Source organism: Dipteris shenzhenensis, chromosome 9 (genome assembly GCF_047967505.1).
Source record: "Dipteris shenzhenensis isolate YYH24624 ecotype China chromosome 9, Dip_SZ_1.0, whole genome shotgun sequence".
In the NCBI taxonomy this organism is placed as follows: domain Eukaryota; kingdom Viridiplantae; phylum Streptophyta; class Polypodiopsida; order Gleicheniales; family Dipteridaceae; genus Dipteris; species Dipteris shenzhenensis.
Window position 1 is genome coordinate 45,362,056 of NC_141604.1, and position 20,116 is coordinate 45,382,171.

Below are 20,116 nucleotides of genomic sequence, written 5' to 3' on the forward strand. Positions count from 1 at the left end.
CACTTGCAAAAAGATCAAATTCACTCCATTGTATAATAATTATATATTATATATTATCATACAAATATTTTCAATTGCTCGTCCATTAAAAATTTCTTGCTTTCAATCTAAATTCTTATAACATTCGTCTCTTTGATACATGTTCTCGATGAGAGGGAGCAAGGAAATCCAAGCTGGATGCAAGACCGAAAGATGATGACACTTGTATTCATACGGTTATTGTCCATGTGACAATAATGTATAGACTATAATGAGGATCAGTTATGAGCTTTTGCAAGCGTCGCCTGATTCACGTAATTGTTGAGCTTCAACTCCCAGAAATCACCACCTCTGACATTTGTAGGGAGGACCTTGTGTCGTGTCGCATGTCCAGATTTTTACTCATTAGTTTTTTCCCTTTAAAATTTTGTTAAAATGCTTGGATTCAGGTTCAATTTTGAGTTAGTAGTTAGTTACCTGAATGCCGCAAATCTAGGAAGCCACCAAGAGAGTGCTTTTGGAGCGCTTAGGTCGTACGACACGAGCTCCGGGCTTCATACCACGTGGTGGTCTTCAGAAGTTCATATAACCTGGTAGAATTGGGTGCAAGTGTTCCGTCCGTTTCTTCAAGCACGTCGATTCTTCCATCCGTTTCTTCTGGGAGTAGCTCCAAGCACGTCGATTCTTCCGTCCATCTAGGCGCATCTGCAACCTTCTCGGTAGGTCTTTTGGTCCCCTCTATCTTCAGCGTTGAAACATGTCACTAGAATAGGAGGTCTCGGTTCCTGTCTGTCCACAGTCCTGTGCTAGAATCATATAGATCGAAAAAACATTAAAACGACGCACTTGAAGGTCTCTGCTTATGAGAAATAGAATTCACACCGAGGAGGTAGCTCTATCCAGCGCCATGGCGCCATTGCTGTGCTCGACGCTTGCAAAAGGACTCACTGTCAGGCAACTTGGGACTCATTCGCCTTTGTAACAACAGAGCATCGATTTTGGATGACGTTGTGCCTTGTTGTATTTGGGCGTGATTTCCAATTCCGAGCAATGTATCTGCTGCGAGCCAGACAAGGTCAAAGCGTCGGTTGGTACTGGGTTCGTGGGCTCGCCATCTAGATATTGTTGGTAGTTGTTAGCCCAGCTGTTTCCAAGCCCCAAGATGGGATGATACCTCTCTTCTCTCTCTGGGCCCCCCTCATTCTGCAGGACGTACTGAATGAAGCGATATCATACTTGTGACCATGATATGGGCCCCCCTCATTCTGCCTTGGGAAGCGGAGTGTGACCATGAGGTCTGGCACATGATGGGTTGTGTCCATGTCCTCAACTATGAAACCATGGTACAAGGGGAAAAGATACACCTGGGCCAAGGAAAATGAGGCTTTGCTCTACAAGTCCCAGGGTGGTGTCAGGTTAGCTCAATTGGAGAAGAAAACCCCTCCCGCATAGATGGTAACCTCTTGGATGTGGTCCCCCTCTAATGCTAAGCTTGCCTGTAACCAATCCTGTATTTTACTCCTCGAGAGCTTAAATCCAACAACTCTTCCTTGTTAGCACGCCTTGGTATGAGCCTTGTAGGTCAGGTCAACTCTATGGGTTGACTTCTTTGGTCAACCATATGGTTGACTTGGGGGCCATATAGGCCACCCTTTGTATTTTCTCTTATCCATTTGAGCAGTACTACGTTTTGCTCCAGCTTGTTGTTTGCTTCTCGCACTCCACTCTTGTTCCGTTGCTTCTTGCACCCAACAGTGGTATCAGAGCAGGGTCTCTTGTTCCTACCTACCTTCCCTCGTGCTCTCCCATTGCTCCTACCTGCCATTTTGCTCCAGCTCAGTCCGGTGCATCATTTCATCGCCAGAAACCTGTTTTTTGAGTAGAAAAACAGTCCAGCGATTGTTTTTTGACTTTTTCAGGTCCGATTTCAACGTTTTTGAAATTTCTGAGCTGCCCGTACATGAATGACCATGTCCCGCACCATTTGGACTGATTTTTTTTAATACAGCTGTATGGACATCTGTACGGACAGGTGAGCGATGCTTCTAGGAATCCATACGACTTGTCAGAAGTTGCTTTCGAGCATTTTTGAATAGTTTTTGGAGGTTTTTTGCTTAGATCTGGACTCTTTTCAGTCATTCGGGCCTTCCTCCAGGTGCTCCAACCTGCTGTAGCACCATTTGGCTAGGATTCTCTCCCTCTTGACTTAGATCTCCTTGGTATAGTTGGATTTGAAGCTTTTCATCCTCTTTTATGTCAAGTTTGCACACATTACAGTGACATTGAGGTGATTTTGCTCTAGAGATTGGGTGTGTCACATTAGCAGATTTTGCAGTGACATTTGCTCCTTTTGGTCACATTTGGGGCTTTTGCAGTATTTGCCCTATTTTGACTTCATTTCCACTCCGACACTGGGGATTTTGGATCTATTGTTGATAGATTGCAGGATATTTATATTTTTGAGGTTATTTTGTCACATTTGCTTTATTTCAGCAAAATTTGGGGCTTTTGGTCATTTGCCCCATTGACAGTTTTGCCCTTACAGAAATTGGGGGTTTTGTCAATTTTGTTGAAATTTGGAGTGACATTGACTTGGTACAACCAATTTTGGGCATTTGGTAGACATTGACATGCAGGAACATTGACATTGTCTTGTAATTGCAGCTCATTGAATCACATTTGCAACTTGCAGCACAATTTGGGGCTTTTCCTAATTTGCCCTCTTTTTGGCATATTTGCCCATTGTCCTCTCAGATTTTGGGGCTTTTGCCAAATTTGCTGTCCATTGCAGTGACATTTGCTTTATTCACCTCAATTTGGGTATATTATGCATTTGCCCCTTGATTTGGGCTTGTTGTCTTGTCAGATTTGAGGCACGCAGTCTCCATTTGGGACATTTACATGTCAATTGATCATTGGATACATTTGCAGACATTTGCCCCTTGTTTGGGCTGATATTTTTGCAAGACAGCTATTTTTGGCAGGGGGGTCGTTTGACCGGACAGATATTGTTTTGTAGGTCCTATTTTTGGGGACAGCACGTGCATTTAGCTCATTGTTTGAGCAGTCAATTTTTGGTTGGTCACTGCGTGACATTTGCTGTCTTTTTTGGACAGCCAGCTCATTTTGCAGTGAAAGCCTTGAGGCTACTCTTGAGCGCACATTTTTCCTTCAAGGTTTTATTTTTGCCGTGGGAGGCAACGATTGGATGGGTATGTTCTCAGCTGAGGACAAGCTCGATGGACCCAATTATCCCATGTGGTCATACATGGTGAGACATTTGCTGGTTGCCAAAATTTTTTGGGGTATTGTCTCGGGATTAGATCTTCGACGTTCCTCTGTACCATCCACTTCTGCTACTGCTACAGCTGGTGCAGCTGCTACAGCCACTTCTGGATCTACTGCCACCGCTGGTGCAGCTGTTACAACCACCTTTGGATCTACTACTACTCCAGCCACACCTCCTACACCCGAATAGGCTAGATGGGATAGTAGAGATGCCCAAGCACATTCTATCATTGCCTTTTCAGTCAAGAGACATATCATTCCTCACATTCGGTCTTGCAAAACATCAAAGGCTGCGTGGGACATCTTGGCTCACCTTTACTAGGCTCACAATGAGGCACGTGTTGCTTTCTTACGCAGGCAATTGGAGAATGTCAAAATGGAAGAGGGGGACAGCATGGATGCATACATCACAAAAATCAAGGATTTTCAAGAGCAGCTCAGGTAGTGTCCATGACACTCAATGGACTTCCTGAGTCCTACCAGGGGTTTGCTACTACATCGAGGTTGGTTGCCATGGGCAATCCCAACACTTATACTTTCGACCAGCTTGTTTCCCTTCTCTTGCAGGAAGAGTAGAGTCGCACAAATCGTCCAGCCTCTCAAATTCCAAATCAGGCTTTTGTTGCTAATCACAAAAATAAGGGAACGTACGGGCAAAATTACAGCAAACCCAAGCCTTCTGGAGGCTCATCTAATTGTGCCCCGTTTGATACAAAGAAGAAAAACAACAAACTTTGTAATTACTGCCGGAAGCTAGGACATGACATTTCTGAATGTCGCAAGGGCATCGCTTCTAAAAAGAAAAAGCAGCAAAAGGGACTTGCTGTCACTACTACTGCTGCGGCCCCAGATCATGGTCATGAGATAGCAAACATTGCTCACCATGAGTGGGCTTTCACGGTGACATGCCAGTACCATCTAGAAAAGCATGCTACGGCCTTGTTTGTCTTAGATTCTAGGTCAGATTGGTGCTTCGACAGTGGTGCTTCCAAGCACCTCACTTCTTGCAGATCACTTTTCAGACATTGGGGGTTGCTTCACATGGTGGCACAGTGACATGTGTCAACAATGCATCATATCCCGTGAAAGGGATTGGCTAGGTCGAGGTCACTTCAGATTCAGGTGACACGATCACGCTCATGGACGTTTTGTTTGTCCCAGGTATCAAGAAGAACCTCATCTCCATTGTAGCCATATCCTGGAATGGCTTTCGGGTTCTCTTTGATGGTTATCGATGTGCTGTGTATGACAACCGGTACAATGACATCATAGTACTTACTGGGTCACTTTCTTCTGGGCTATATCATCTTGATGTTTATGACAAATAGCCTACTATAGAGGCAAATTTGGTGGCTGAATCTGTAATTTCAGATTCCCACTTATGGCATGCGAGGTTGGGTCACCTCAACTACATAAGCTTGGTTAAAATGCATTCACAAAACATGGTGGTTGCTCTCCCACCCATGCATGCACCGGTTAAACATGTTTGTGAGGGATGCTTGTTGGGCAAAATGCACTGTTTCTCATTTCCAAAGGATGGGACAGTTGGTGCATCCAGGAAGCTTCACCTTTGTTGGAAAGGTCACCTCCCCATCTATAAGCCCCCATATGAGGAGAGCATGGGGGGGGTGGACCTGGGTCCTGAGGGATGGCCACATGGGCAGCAAGATGGCTGCCATGGGAGCAGAGATCAGAGAGAAAAAGGAAAGTACTTGGAGGCATCAAAGTGGCTGCAACACATGGCGATATATACACGGCATAGATATGGCCTGGAAGAGGCAGATCTGGAGCAGCACAAGATGGCGGGGTATCCCGGGGTACAGGCGCCTACATGGCGAGCTATTTGGCGAGACGTGTGGGTAGGCACATGGCCTGCAACATACCCTAAAGATGGCGCAGGAATATGGTGGAACAGATCAGCAAACAGGTTGGCCAACAGTAGAGCTTGTTGGGGCTGGTTGAGCCAGCCAACCAGACCTTGGTTAGGCTGGTCAAGAGGGCTGGGTCCCTGCCTGGAACAAAGGCTGCAAAGGGCCTAGTAAAGACCCTTATATAGGGCCCTTGTTGGGCTGGTAGGGGCAGCCAACCAGGTCGGTTTTCAACCAGACTGAGTCGGCCAAAATAGGGCTGACTAGTCGGCTATTTTGACCAGGCCTTGGGCCTATAAAAGGAGAGGCCCTGGGCCTCATAGTTCATTACTTTCTCCTATTTCTCTAGTTTTTCATGGAGGAAGGCTACAATTTATCGAAATACTACCAAGCTGAGAATTGGGAAGCATTATGGCACTAATGCCAATATAGTTAACATGGAGATTTCTCTGAAATCTAATCTTCAGTAATGGCACCTCTGCCATTCTTAATCCATGAGAGCTTGTGGATGGCTCCCCCATAGCCTAAAGGTTGAAGTAGCTGCACGGATGTTTAGAATGGCACTGCGGCCAATCTAGTTATGCCACCTCTTAGCTAAAGGCATGTGTGAGCACAGTGACTACATACTAGCGAAAGCATGTACAATGAGTACAACTTACGATCTCCTATACATAAATATGCATTTCCCTCTCTTAAGTTGTGGTTCATCCTTCACCTTTGGAAATAAAACCCAGAAGATGAATCCAAGGGAAGAGGAAGGAAATATGCAAAAAGTAAAGTTCACCTTGATCAAAGACTGATCGATCAAAAGATGACTAATGAAATGTTCAAGTTTTTAAGCACAATATTGCATGGTTTGTGTTACGATGCAATTATCAAGGGAGAACATAGTTAAAATCTCATGATATTGTGGATTTCGTTTGGTGCATATGATATCCAAAAAAAAAATTTAAAACGAAAAAGAATCATAGTGCAAACTGAGTTCCCTAGAGGCTGGACCTTGGCTGTCTTCTAGGGCAGCGAGGTGTTGTGATCAACATCTTCTAGAGCAGCACTTCAGGGAGCAGAAGGAGCAGCAGTCCAGCAGCCTATGAGCCTACATCTAGGAGGACATAGAGGCTGGAGAGTTGCAGACCTAGCTCAGCAAGGTGCTGCCGACCTAGGCTAATTCACAGGCAGTAAGGTGGAGAAGAACACTCTGGACAGAGAGTCTACATACGCTCGAGGTGGAGCACGCGGGTTTAGAGATCTAGAAGTGCTTGACATCTAGTGGGAGAACCTTTTGGTATTGTATCTTGTCCTACTTTGTGGACGAACGTAAATATAAAGTGTTGCTTCTATATTTGTCTCTGAGCATTGTCTATTTACTGGCTTGCACATCTATGCACATTAAGTTAAGAAGTTTTGATTCCACACCCCACACCACACTGTGTGAGCTCCTGGGCAATTCTGTCAGTCTTCCGCTGTGTGTACCCTCTGTTGGGTCATTTCTAACAACCTTGTGCATAGTGATGTGTGCGGGCCGATGCGGACAGCATCTCTTGGGGGCTACCTTTACTTTTCTCTACCTTTGTGGATGACCACACCAGATTTGCTTGGATATATGGCATGAAGGCCAAATCTGATGTGTTCCCATGCTTCAGACATTGGCTTTCCATGGCTGAAAATGAATTAGGGAACAAGCTCCTTACTCTACGCATTGACAGGGGGAAGAATACATGTCCCGTGAATTCTCTGATTTTTTGGCAGCTTGGGGTATTATTCATCAATGTACAGTGCCTTATACTCCGCAGCAGAAGGGCTGGCAGAGAGAGAAAATCGGTCAGAGATGGAAATGGACAGGTGCATGCTCAAAGGAAAAGTCTTTGCCAAATAAGTTTTGGTTGGATGTTGTCATGTGTTCCAACTATGTGCTCAATCAGGCACCCACAAAGGCATTGAAGACTTTCACACCTTACCAGGCATGGCACCGTCACAAACCTGAAATTTCTCATATGCGGGTTTTCGGGTCATTGGCTTATGCTCATGTGCCATCTCCACTGAGGCACAAGCTTGAAGACAAAGCTGTAAAATGCATATTCATTGGTTATAGCACAGAGAGCAAGGGATACAGGTTGTATCAGCCCAACACAGGCAAGGTCATTGTCAGTAGCGATGCTGTATTTGCTGAAAATGTGCCTTTACCTTGGTTGGAATGCAAAAAACAGCCTACTGTTGATTCCTCAGATGTCTTTGATACATTGTTGCCTCTCTTTCAGTCGCCCATAGATCCAGAGCAGCCAATGCAGAGTGTTGTGCCATACACTTGTACCAGTGCACATCCTCCTCTAATAGCTCCTGCTCAGCCTGATATGCCTTTAGTTGATGATCATGCTATTGAGCAGGTAGTTGCACAGGAGAGTGCTGTCATTAAACAGTCCCAAGATGGCTTTTGGACACACTCAGGGACAGCAAACAAGCTGAGCCTTTGCCAGCCCGCACTAGAGGTGTGCATAAACAAATGCATGGCAACTATTTGGCTGTAGCTTTGGTTGCTACTGCTTGCAATGAGGAACCTTTATGTCACAAGGATGCCTTTGAGAGCAAGGAATGGATGGATGCCATGAAGGCTAAGCTTGAAATCCATTCTTGCAAACAACACTTGGGAGTTGTGTGACCTGCCAGCAGGCAAGCGTGCCATTGGCACAAAGTGGGTCTACAAGGTGAAAAGGAAAGCTGATGGCAGTGTTGACCGCCTCAAAGTCCGCTTGGTTGCAAAGGGATATGCACAGCAGCATGGCATTGACTTGAGGAGACCGTTGCTCCCACCTCACACATTACTACTATCAGGTGTGTTATTGCTATGGCATCTCATCAGCATTGGGAGATACATCAGTTGGACATCAAGACTGCCTTCCTTCATGGTGATCTTCACCTGAACAGAAAGAGTTCCAAGAAAGCTGCTGGTCCAGGATTGAAAAGTAAAGGAGCTCCTGGGGGCAGCCCAAACTGCAGGGCCGCTCTCACGATTAATCCCAGGAATCCTGGGACTATTGAGGGAGCGTGGAACCCCTCTGAGGAGAGGTGAAATGGATTTGGGGGGGGGGGGGGGTCACAAGGTAGGCGCGAACCAAGAGAGCCTGGAAGAGGCTCATGGGTGGGCACGGAACTACCACAGCTTCAAATGGGGTCCCCAAGTAGAAAAGCGGGCTGCAGTCATGGGAACCATTTTCTATTATGAGGGATTGTTGGTATAATATCCACAATGGTTTAGAGAATCCTCATGGGCTGTATTTATAGTTAGCACTAGGTTATGTTCAGGGAGATATCCTATTTGTAGAGTTCAGATCTAACTAAAATCTAACTCCAATTGTGGTAAGGTATATAGGGTCCTCCATAGGTGGGTGCAATAATTATTTTTTGCACATACAGGTGTGGCACTATGCCATGTGTCGCTCTAGGACTCAATCTTTACCTGGGTTTAAGGTTTGCTACAGAAACCATTATTTCTTTGTAAATTATAGTGTGTGCTATCTATTTCAACGTTTTCAGTCCTTCTGCATGTTCTCTACAGTCTCACAAACTTCACAAGATCCTCCTTTTTTATTTTTAAGTGGTGCCATTTTTTGGAGCTGTTGGCGAGGGCAAGCTATGAATCTTAGAATCTGTACTACTCCAAGGTAGAAAAATGTAACAATTTGAAGAGGCTAGTTGGTGCTGTCAAAGGGTGCCAGATTATGGTCCTAAACATTTCTGCAGGTTGGGCAAAAGTGTGAATGATGAGAAGCTAAAAGCAATGTCTCAACATGGCTAAGCTTGTATAACTTTTTTGAATGTAATCTCTTGCAAATTAACCTGTATGTGTGTTATGAGAAAATAATTTTCAGAGGTTTTCTAATCATAAAGAGAGAGATCGAGATCCCCCCACCCCTTTCCTCCCTCTCAGTTTGAGAGGGTGAGAGTTTTTCTGCTTACATCAAAGGTAAAGCTCTGTATTCATTGGTTTATCTCTGTTATCAGGAATGTCGTCTCTGAGGAATGCTATTAAGCGGCGAACTCACAAGGAGCGATCTCAACCGTGAGTTTAATAACTTGTTTATTTTCTTCAATAATGTATGAAGTGTTGAAAGATCTTAAAAGCTGTAGTGTACCAGGTGTTGAAAGACCTTTGATTATTTTTTTCCTTGTGGATCTAGAGACATTTGACATTTATTCTTAAGTTGTGCAGAAGTGAAAGGCGAAAATATGGCTTGCTGGAGAAACACAAAGATTACGTACTCCGTGCACGTGACTATCATAAGAAAGAGGAAACGATTAGGGTGAGCAATAATTCAATCCCGTTTTGAGAGATTTTATATACTTAGGTTCAATTCGGCTTTGAGGGATTTAATGTCTCACTCAATTGGGCGCATTGCCAAAATTTCCTTTGTACTTAAATTTTGTAATTCTGTATTGTGTACTATACACGATGCATATTCGTTGTTTTTTGGTTGATTCCTTATCCCTAGGAAACTGATGGAACACTAAAGTTTTAATACAATTGGTTTTAAGGCAAAATGAGCTGCAAATTTCACATTAGTGCTCTTTCCAAATCGGTTACTTATTGCAGTAAGCCTTATTCAAAGTTAATTTGCATGTGACATGTCTTGCTGCTGAAGGCCGAATCCTGCTTAGATTGATGAGGTACTCCATGGGCAACCCCCCCATTGTTAGTGAGGTGCTTGTAGGAAGTGATTCGCATGGTCGTACCAATTGTTAGAGGTGTATGTATGATATAAGCCTCAAATGTCTCTTGATTGCTAGAGGTGTTAGAGGTATACCATCTGTATTTTAAATAGAAGCAGGGGAAGGGCACATAAAACATCAGCATGCATGGACACGAAATCTTAGAAAACATAAACATTAAAAAGGCGACCTTATAACATAAAAATTTGGAAAACCCATGGATGATGCATTCAATCCAAACAATGAACATATGAACAACCGTCCATGAGAGGATACAAGCTTCACAATAGTATAAGGGCCCAAAGTTGTGCAAATTTCATTCCTTTTAACTTTAAAGAGATGAGCCCTTTGACAACAAGGGGCATGATTGCTACTCAAAAGGCATATAGAGATTTTCGCCCTCTCCCAATATAAAGCTGTCTCATTGAAAAGAGGGGTTTCAAAATGCCTTGAACATGTCAAATCATAAATGCCTCTAAGGGTTATAGACACGAATGGGACCTAGCTTTGGATGCAAGTGAGGGCAAGTGCTTTTGGTGTGGCTCACATTGTGGTATTGGTCATAGAGAGGCTTCTTGCCATCGAAGTGATTGTCGCTTGAGTCCTGTTGCTACTGCTTTTTATTGTCACCATTTGCTTGTGGTCTCAAAGAATAAATGCCTTGGATCCCTTGCTAGGGTCCTTTGTTCCTTGATGTGTGAACTCGAAAGTTTTCGGCAAGCTCAAACACATGATCGTAGTTTGAAGGTTTGAAACTGCATGACATACCACTAAACATTAAATTTCTCACTATGTACAAGATCTTTCTTCAACTTTCTAGAGCTAATAGCCACATGCATGAATTGTCAGGTGACAGATTTTGTCTTGCCTACCCTTATTTCTTATTATCGAAGAATTGGTCCTTGAGGTGGTAGAAAGGTCTCTTTTAGATTTGTTACAAACTTGTTAGAATGGTCTATACAAAGGGTATCCCGCAGTGGAAGACTGATAGAGCATCCCAAGAATTACACGCGGAAGTGTTTAGCTATGAAATCCAAAAGTTGTTTACTTATGTGTACTCAAACATACATGTGTGCAAACTAAGTAAATAGACAGTGCTCTAGAGATATAGAAGTTAGAACCAACAAAATATATTTCCGTCCACAACTAGACACAATACAAAAGAGAGGTCTAGAGTCCCACCAAACCGTGGTCCTTTGACCTTACCAAAAGTTGTCCTATTATCTCCTTGGCACTTCTAGATCCCTGAGCCCGCGTGCTCCTTCCTGCTTCTGTAGACTTAGTCACCTGTGCCGACAAACACACCTCCAAGCTATCCTTCCAGCTACTTGTGAGGTAGTGTGCCTAGAAGACTTGACCTCCTTGCTGCCCTGATATGCAGCCAATGGTGAGGCCCAAGCTTCTCCTGATCCCTGTACCTTGTTTGTCCTGCATGACAGCCAAGGGTGCCACCCTTCCCAGAGCTCTTTGTCTGCAGGTCCTTGCCACCTCCCTCGGTGTTGTGTAGCCTTCTGGCTGGCTATGTACTGCTCCATTCTACTCCCTGGAAGCTGCCACACTGGATGCCCAATTGGCTCTCCTGACTCCCAGGCTCCTTGCTGTCCTGGAAGACAGCCAAGGGTCTTGATCCTCATGAGCTCTTTGTCTGCTGCTGGTGGCCACCTCCTGTCCATTATCTGGTCTGTGATGCTGCAGCTCCAATCTGCTCCCTGTTTTGATCTTGGGTGAGTGAGTTATGAGGCCTCTAAGTCCCCCTTTATATAGGGAAAGTCCCCCTCCAAATCTGGCCGACCTAGCAGCCTTTTTCCTTTCCACCTCCCTGGGTCTTTTATAAGCCCTTCTGGTTGGCTGTGTACTGCTCCAATCTGCTCCCTGGGGAAGCTGGCACACTGGATGGTCAATTGGCTCTCCTGACTCCCAGACTCCTTGCTGTCCTGGAAGACAGCCAAGGGCCTTGATCCTCATGAGCTCTTTGTCTGCTGCTGATGGCCACTCCTTCGTCCATTATCTGGTCCTTGAGGCAGGCTTGCTGCAACTCCAATCTGCAGCACCCTGTTTGGATCCTGGGTGCGTGAGTTATGAGGCCCCAAAGGGCCCCGTTATATAGAGGAAGCCCCCCTCCAAATCTGGCTGACCCAGCAGCCTTTTCCCCACCGATTTGGGGCCCCCTTCTGGCTGACCAGCAGCCCTAACCAGCTGACCTGGCAGTCGGCCGGGCCTTTACCAGCCAGCGGACCAGGCACCTCCTGCCCTAGTTGGGCCTGTTTCCAGATCTCTACCATGCCCAAGGCACCTCCAAACAGGAACAATCTCTGTCCCTCTGTCCTGGCCTGTTCTTGGTCATCTCCAGCCTCTGGTACACCTGCCCATGCTCCGTATTGCCTCAGAAAACAGCCTGTGCAGGTCGATACCAAAACGTCTCCTGTCCTGGGCCCTTCCTGAGCATTTCCTTGCCCTGGAACCTCCGTCCTAGAGCTGTATCTGCTGTACAGTTGCTGACCTCTGTTCGGTACAGTTCTGGACCTCCAAACAGACCCCACAGTGCCAGGTAAGCCTTTTCTTGTGCTGCCCACATGGCTGCCTGTTTACTGCCCATGTGGCAGCCCCCTCTCTTTGTTTGTGAGGTGCTGCCCATGTGGCAGCCCCCTCTTCAGACTTTTCCCCGTGGCCACATGGCAACCAAAGTGTTGCCCATGTGGCAACCCTAACCCTAAGTCCACCTCCCCCTCGCACTCCTCATATGGGGGCTTACTGATGGGGAGGTGACTTCTCAAACAAAACTAGTATCATGCATATTTGGCCTATATATGAGAGGGTCTGTCTAACACAATATTTACTGTTGCCACCAATTGCTTGCTCTTCCGTTGAGGTGCATCCATACTAACAGCCACTTGTTGGCCTTCTCGCCTACAACTTGAAATTAACCATCAAAGTGTCTGGTCTAGTTATCCGAGATGGCAATGCTAGGGGGTCCCACTTGCCATTGTTCAAGAAATTGATTTTCCTTAGTAAGCATGCTTGTTGAGCTAGGTTTGCTTATAAGCCATTCTTTGCTTTGTTTTGAAGATGGGCAAACAAAACCTCTTGCCCGCTCCAATCTTCTTGAGCCAAATGCTTCCATTCTTTCATTTCCTACCAAGCTAGGTGCTCATTTGTCTCTCATTATGCAAGCTTGTAGGAGATCTCCTATTCTTGAGCCTCTTGGTTCTTTGTGGCTTGTTCAGTGGCACAGACTTTTAGCACTTGAGTTTGCTTTATTTTCCTGTCATGTGCATGGACACTACCTGACGTGTTCTTTAGGCGTACGTGACTAGCTTAGGAATCCTGGGAAGGCTTGGGGCTAGGCAAACGATTCTCGGGTTGAGTTGCAAGGCATGGATGGATTAGGGTTTGAATTAGGGTTTTCACTATTTTAGCTGCATTGAGCTCGAGCCTATATAAGGAACCCAAGGGTTCAGTTTTCAATGCGCAAGTTAGAGCAAGCTTGATCCTCGATCATGTTTTGGACCTGCATTTGCTTCCTAGTGTAGCCCAAGACCCAGTAGATGATCCAAGACCATCAGGCACCACCTAGTGGTATGGGACGCGAGGCTAGTTGGGATTTGGTTGGGAGATGTGCCAACAACTCAGCTCGTGGCTCAGAGGGGCATCCCAGTTCTCGAGTCTTTTCATAGCGGATGCCATGGTTGGGTGGTGAGCTAGCTTGCACCCATCTATATTGTTTCTTCAGTGGTTCTTTGTGTTTGTTTGCAGGTCCGAGATTCCAAGAGTCTGGGAGGTCATGTCAGTTGGTATCAAAGCCAGCTCCTGGTGCGAATTTTTGTAGAGAGAGGGTTGGACGAATCTTCCTCTAGGTATGGATCCAACTCGCAGTTTGCTGAGGTTTCCTACTGTCGTCTGTGGATTCGTCAATGGGGATGTGAATTTTTCAAGTTGAGGAGAGAGTTTCATGAACGTAGTGCAAGAACGCTTGGTTGGTGAGGAGGGTTGAACTAGATGGGGAATTCACTAGGATTTTGGGGAAAGAGGAGCAGTAACTTGTAGCCGTTGAGAATTCTGATTGGGGTTAGTAAGAGAGAAGATGAGTTGTCTTGGCAAGGTGAATTCTAGATTCGAAACCACCTTTGGAACAGGAGCGATGCAGGTTGATGAATCTCTAGGCGATAGGGTGCTCCGAAGAGTGGACCATGGCCTGAAGGAGACCTGCCTAGGGTGGCAAGCTAGGGAGAGGGAGGTAGGATGATGCACAATGGACTGGCCTTGCTTTTTGGAAGATGTTTTTTTGGAACCTTGCTTTTTGGAGATGCTTTAAGTAGGAGCTGCTGCTTTGGCCTTGGATGGCTAAAGAAGAGAAAGCTTTTTTTGAAAGCCTTGCTTTCCAAAACAGCAGAAGCTTTTGGGGAAAAAACAAGCAAAAGCAAAATTAGCTTTTGAAGCTTTCTGGAGCCAAAAGCTTAGGCCAGCAGCTTTAAAATGCCCACCCTCCCTTGTCCAGAGTCCCCACCCAGTCTATGTTCATTGCAAACTAGCAGCAAGGAGCACCAGACGGGTCCTTTCGACAGATAGTTTCTTCCATTGCAGCCCTACTGCAATTGACAGCTCCTTCACGCTTCTAGTGCTAGGCTTCTTTCTCTCGAGTCTCAGATTTCGCCCTTATTTCCAGCTTCTTTTGCTGCAGCTCTCCTGGGATTTGCTCTTAGTTTCAGTCGACTTGCTTATTCTCAACGCAAGGAGCTGCTTACTCTCCTCGGCTCAGTTCCTAGGTTGCTGTCTTAGGCAACGAACCTTAGCCTTTCTTCTCCCACCAGCTTCTCGGGACCCACAATTCCTATGGCTGATGTGAATCACTCTTTGCAGGCTGAAATCCAAGGGGTGGAGCATGACGTGGACCTTTAGGGCGGAGATGACCAGGGATTGTACGATGATTTGGTTACGAATCATTCTCAGTTGGTCGAACAGATCAAGGCACTACAAAGTTCAATTGCTCTCATGACCAGCTCCATTCAGGCTCTAACTCACATGGGTGCATTAGCTTCAGTGCTGGGTCCTCATATTACTCCAGATTCCTATTATAGATAGCAAAGTCACTTACGAAGGAGGTTGTGGATACTTGGTTACACAAGTGGCAAGTCCCACTTCTCATCCCTATGCTGATGACAAACCCATTCAGCTTGCAGTTGGATACTTGTCAGGCAAAGTACTCCTTTGGTGGAAGAAGTTAAAGCCCAAACCCACCACTAGGGCGGAGTTTCAAGAGACTTTCCGGAAGGATTTCCTGAAGAAAGAAGAAGATTATGATATTGTAGGCAAGTTCAAAGCCCTCGATAATCCAAATAAATCTCACCCTTGAGACTTACCTACAGAAATTCCAAGACTTGCAGATATGAGCAACAAAAATGGATCCCATCACTTTGTTGGGGTTTTTGGTTGATGGATTACTTGACTTACATGGACTTCAAATAAAAACAACAAGATCACCACTTTGCAGCCACTTCAGATACTGAATGTAAGTTCTTCTTGCCAGCTTCTGATACTGGGGAGGGCAAATCTCAGGACAGCTCTTCCAAAAAGAAGTTGGATTCAACAAAGGCCAACAAAGATCGATTTTCACGCACTTTGTGTCTCAAGAAAGAGGGACGTTGTTTGCTCTGCGAGGAACAGGGTGACACCAATCTAACTGTCCAAGAAAGAAAGGTTCCTTGCAAGGACAAGCCCCTAAACCAAAACCAGCCCTAGGAGGGAAGCCTAAGACTGCTTATCAGGCTTCTTTGATAGGTATTTCTCTTAATGTTATTACTTGCACTCTATTTTGTAATTGGGCTTTTAATAATAAATTGTTTGGCCGTCATGACCTTTTTCGAGCTTTTGGAGAGGTGAGGGATCAGCAAGTCCACATTCTCTTTGATCCGAGTAGCTCTCACAATTTTTTGAATTACAAACTTCTGCAGAAGTTGGGGCTGACCATGACACCTAGCGATCACACCTATGAAGTGCAGCTTACGGCTGGGAAGCAATTATGGGATCGCAAGATCGATGACCTTCCAATCAAGATTCAAGCCTATGATGATATTTTGACGCGCTCCGTTATGCACTTGGATCATGTAGTAGACTAAAAGAAGTACTAGGTGCTGAGTATTAGTTAGTAACTCCTATAGAGGTTGAAGATTTGACCTTTGTACCAAAATTGGATTTCGTGAATGTCAACTCAGAAATAGGACGATCATTGAATACCAGATTAAGTGGAAGGATCGTGTTGAGGAGGATTCTACATGGGAGACATTGACAAACCTTCAAAGAGAGTTTCCGAACTTTCTTATTGAGTTCTTAGAGGAGGGAGAGTATGTCATGTGCATGGACAGTATTTGACGTGTGCTTTTGTCCCAGTTCTCGAGTCTTTTCCTAGTGGACGTTATGGTTGGGCGGTGAGCTAGCCTGCACCTCTCTATGTTGTTTCTTTGGTCGTTTCTTTGTGTTTGTTTTCAGGTCCGAGATTCCAGGAGTTTGGGAGGTCGTGTCATTTCCATCATCAGCGGTGGATCTGCAGGGGCTATTGGTGTGTCATGTAAACTTATGCTTAGGTCTACAAATGTCATTTGGTTGCCCTATCGGGTCAATTTAAAATAACCATGTACTGTATTGACACTATTGGAACTGATACCTTCGATCGTTGAAGAAAGAGAAGCCTACTTAATATTGAACTCTGCATATGTCCCAACTTAATGGGGAGGAGGCTGCTGTAGCAGAATAAGAAGAAGACACGTCTTGCTGCAGAAGAACCATATGATCAGAGCTCCTCCTGCAAGGCATTGAATATTACCCACCAACTTTGCGGGCTGCTGAGGCTGTACTGAGGCTGCAAGGGCTGATTGATGGAATGAGGGGAACTTCTTCTGCAGACATTGTCTGTAAATCCACAGACTGACTGGGGAGGCCTATAAATAGTTCCCTCCTTCCCTAGTACTCTGCTGCTGTTTCTGCCCTGTCTGCTGCTGCTGTACCTATGCAGGCCACATGGACTGCTGTCCTGCTGTCGCGGCTGTGGACAGCTGTGTCTTGTTCCCTCATTTTTTATTTTAATTCATAAGTTTGTGATTTTTTGTTGATACAATGATCCAAATTGCATGGTGATTTATTTTCTTACTTTTACAACCAGCTATCCAATGTCATTTTGAGGATTTGTGTTGTAACTTTACAGTCTTATCAATGTTTCCCAGATGATTTTTAACACCCAATTCCTGACGGCATGCCTCTATCCCAATCCTACAACTTGTGCTATTGTTCATAAAACATCACCTATGAAGTTCACCTCTGGCTGAGTAATCTGGAAGAAATTGCTCATTAGAATATGGCTGCCTGCCTAGTGTGATACCTGCCGGCACATATGTGGCATTGTTGTGCTCTGAGTGATTCCCTTTTGGGGTACAGGCTGCTTCCCTTTGTCTTGCAGTGCTGTACTCACTGCCTGAGGAATGTGCTTGTTAGTTTGCTTACAAACCTCGGCCAATGCAATGTTCAATCTGGTAGAACTCTTGTTGACCAAGCATCTTGACAAACCATGCACGTAAACCCAACAACCAGATAAATTGAGCTGTAAAAGCTGTTTATAGATTGTATAATGGAATGAGAGCTTTTGGAGAGGCTAAGCTTGGGTCACTTTATATAAGGACCTTTTTGATATGGTTTGATGTTCGTGTCAGCTCAACTGGACTGTCATATAACACTCTAGTACAGATGCATCTAGGCTGGAAATCTTTTGGGTGGTGATCCATAGTAACACAAGGGTGGGCCTGTAGAATTCTTTGATCCTCAAGATGACTTAGAAATGCCCTTGTGGAGCAGTGCAAATACAATTTAGTTATTTGTATATGTATTGAAAGTGTTGTCTACTAATGATGTAGAACTGCGCATGTGAATTAGAACCCATTGGGTGATGGCCTCAGGTTTAATATTGAAATTGAGACCACTTTTACCGCGTACATTTATGCTTATGATGTAGTCAATGGCAATACTAACCTATCATTTGAATATATTCAAGTGGAATTTCATGTGTTTGCTATTTGCATGTAGGAGTTTGTCAATAGGCAATAGCAAATATGTGAATTTTGCTGTTTTCTTAATTTCAGAATCTGTCTTTTATCAAAGCGGTTGTTAGGCATTTAAAAACATGTTAAGAGTAAGCAATTGCCTTATCTCAGTGAGTCGGTTTTTTTTTTAATCATCCAGATTCTTCAGGGGAAAGCAGCAAGCCGGAATCCAGATGAATTTAATTATAAGATGATAAACTCAAAGACCATTGATGGTGTTCATAGGCCTCCGTAAGATCTGCATTGTTTTTCATTTGATCTATTAAATTGTACACCTACCAGAACAACGATGAAGGGTGTTAGTGGTTTTTGTGATGTGAATTTATAGTAACTTCTGAACATGGACATTGGTGATGTATATCTATTGTTTAAGTATGTGCTTAACGTGACTCAGGACAATAGCCAAACAATATACACATGAAGAGCTTCAACTCATGAAGACTCAAGATATTGGTTATGTGCTAAGCAAGGCCCAAGGTGAACAAAAGGTATGCAAGATCAATTAGTATGTTGAATGCTTAGTTCGAGGGCATTTTTATTAATCAAGCAGGAAAAGAGTGGGCCCTCTAAACTTACAACTTCATGTATTGATTAGCTTTCTTATGTCAGTACAAGATGGTGAAAGAAACAACAAATCTATTTTCTTTTTTGTTGAAGACCCCATTAGGGAGTTGAACGTTTTTTCTTACATGCATGGGCATAGTGCAGAAGGTTGAGCGACTCCAAGCAGCATTACATTGCACTGATCAACCGCTCACAAACAAACATATATATTTTGCAGAAGATAGGTAAATAATTACTCTTTATTGTCTGGGTTGTCATATGCTGTGTCTTGAAAATTATTATATGTGTTCTATCTGTTCACATTCTTGCATGCACGCTGTGTATCAAAGAGATGGAAACCGTGTGGGTAGATTGCCGTGCTTAAGAGCAGTTAAATGACATGGAAATGAATTGATTTGCACAGCGTGAATGAATTCTCAAGATCAACGCCTATCTTTTGCTTTTATCTTTTTCTCTCTTTGCTTTGCGTTGAGACTCTTGTTTGGGCTTGACATGCGGTGGTGGAAAGCTGTACATGTCTTCAAATCTGTCCTTGGTTAATTGATGGTAATTAGTGTCCAGCATTGATCTAGAAATGCCATAGTGTGAGGAAAATGTGGGAGAAAGGACCACTGCACAAATTGAACCACTACTCGAAGAAGTCAAGGAATGGTAAAAGGAATTAGTGTGGCTAAATTTGAATTGCAGCGCTAAATGTGGCTGAGGAAGCTGGCTTGTAGATAGGTAATTGGCATTGAATATAAAATTTGTTTGTTGCTGTCTTTTGCTAAAATCTGCATGTAAAGAAAATTATCCATCTCGATGACTCAGTTAATATTTTCATACATAGTATGTGGTTGGAGAGTGAACAAGAGAGGTCGTGGGAGGCATGGGATCAGGTGAGTCCCCATTAAATCAGTATGTCACTAGGTGTTGCGAGGTCATTCTTAAACTAAAAGATGTGAATGAGTTCCATAGAATTGGGGGTTTCATACATGGTTTTAAAGATAATTACAAGGTAGAAGTTGATGGCATTGCCCCAAATCCTTGGATCCGGCTATTAGATTTGCTTTTGCTTTGATCTATGATGATTCTATAGCACAGTCTAAAACCCAAGTCATGTCTTTCAACCTAGTTGAACTGATAAACCTCCGTTCAAACAAAAGGCAAATTTTAAGCCTTAGGCCCTCACAATGTACAAAAGGACTCTGCATGCAATATGTTTTTGTTATAGCATGACCATTATAGAAATGTAGTGAAGAATATCCAATTCATTCAAGATCGCTTTCTAAGAGTATGGAGGATGGATTGATTATCAGATCCCATTACCTAGAGGACGGATGGGTCTCACATGCATTGAGGATTGCCTGTCCTGCCAGCTGAGGATCAAGACAGGGAGACCTAGAGAGTAGCGGGTCTGTAGGCTATGCACATTGGAGGAGGTGGAGACAGAGGAGCACATTTTGTGTACATGCCCAATCTGCTATTAGATTCGTGTACGATATCACTGCCTTTTCCAGGAGGAACACAGATTGATGCCAATTTCTCAGCATGATCAGGTCTGCATTTGCCTCTACATGATCAAGATGTGACGATGTAGAGACTTTGTTGAGACAGATCAGACAGCAACAGAAGGTGATGGTGGTGTGG

The 20,116-nt window shown here is 44.4% G+C and overlaps 1 protein-coding gene across 2 annotated transcripts in view; it reads left to right on the forward strand.

Moving 5' to 3' along the window:
• The first annotated feature begins 479 nt into the window (after positions 1–479).
• EDA14 (embryo sac development arrest 14) overlaps positions 480–20,116 on the forward strand; it is a 34,278-nt gene continuing 14,641 nt past the window's right edge. The window contains exons 1-6 of one of the 2 annotated variants that reach the window (XM_087379425.1): positions 480–698; positions 9,135–9,192; positions 9,343–9,433; positions 18,063–18,154; positions 18,318–18,411; positions 18,632–18,711. In XM_087379425.1, the coding sequence (XP_087235551.1) occupies positions 9,137–9,192; positions 9,343–9,433; positions 18,063–18,154; positions 18,318–18,411; positions 18,632–18,711 (413 nt within the window). In that variant the 5' untranslated portion in view covers positions 480–698; positions 9,135–9,136. The remainder of the gene's footprint in view (positions 699–9,134; positions 9,193–9,342; positions 9,434–18,062; positions 18,155–18,317; positions 18,412–18,631; positions 18,712–20,116) is intronic. The other variant, XM_087379426.1, reaches the window with a different exon arrangement.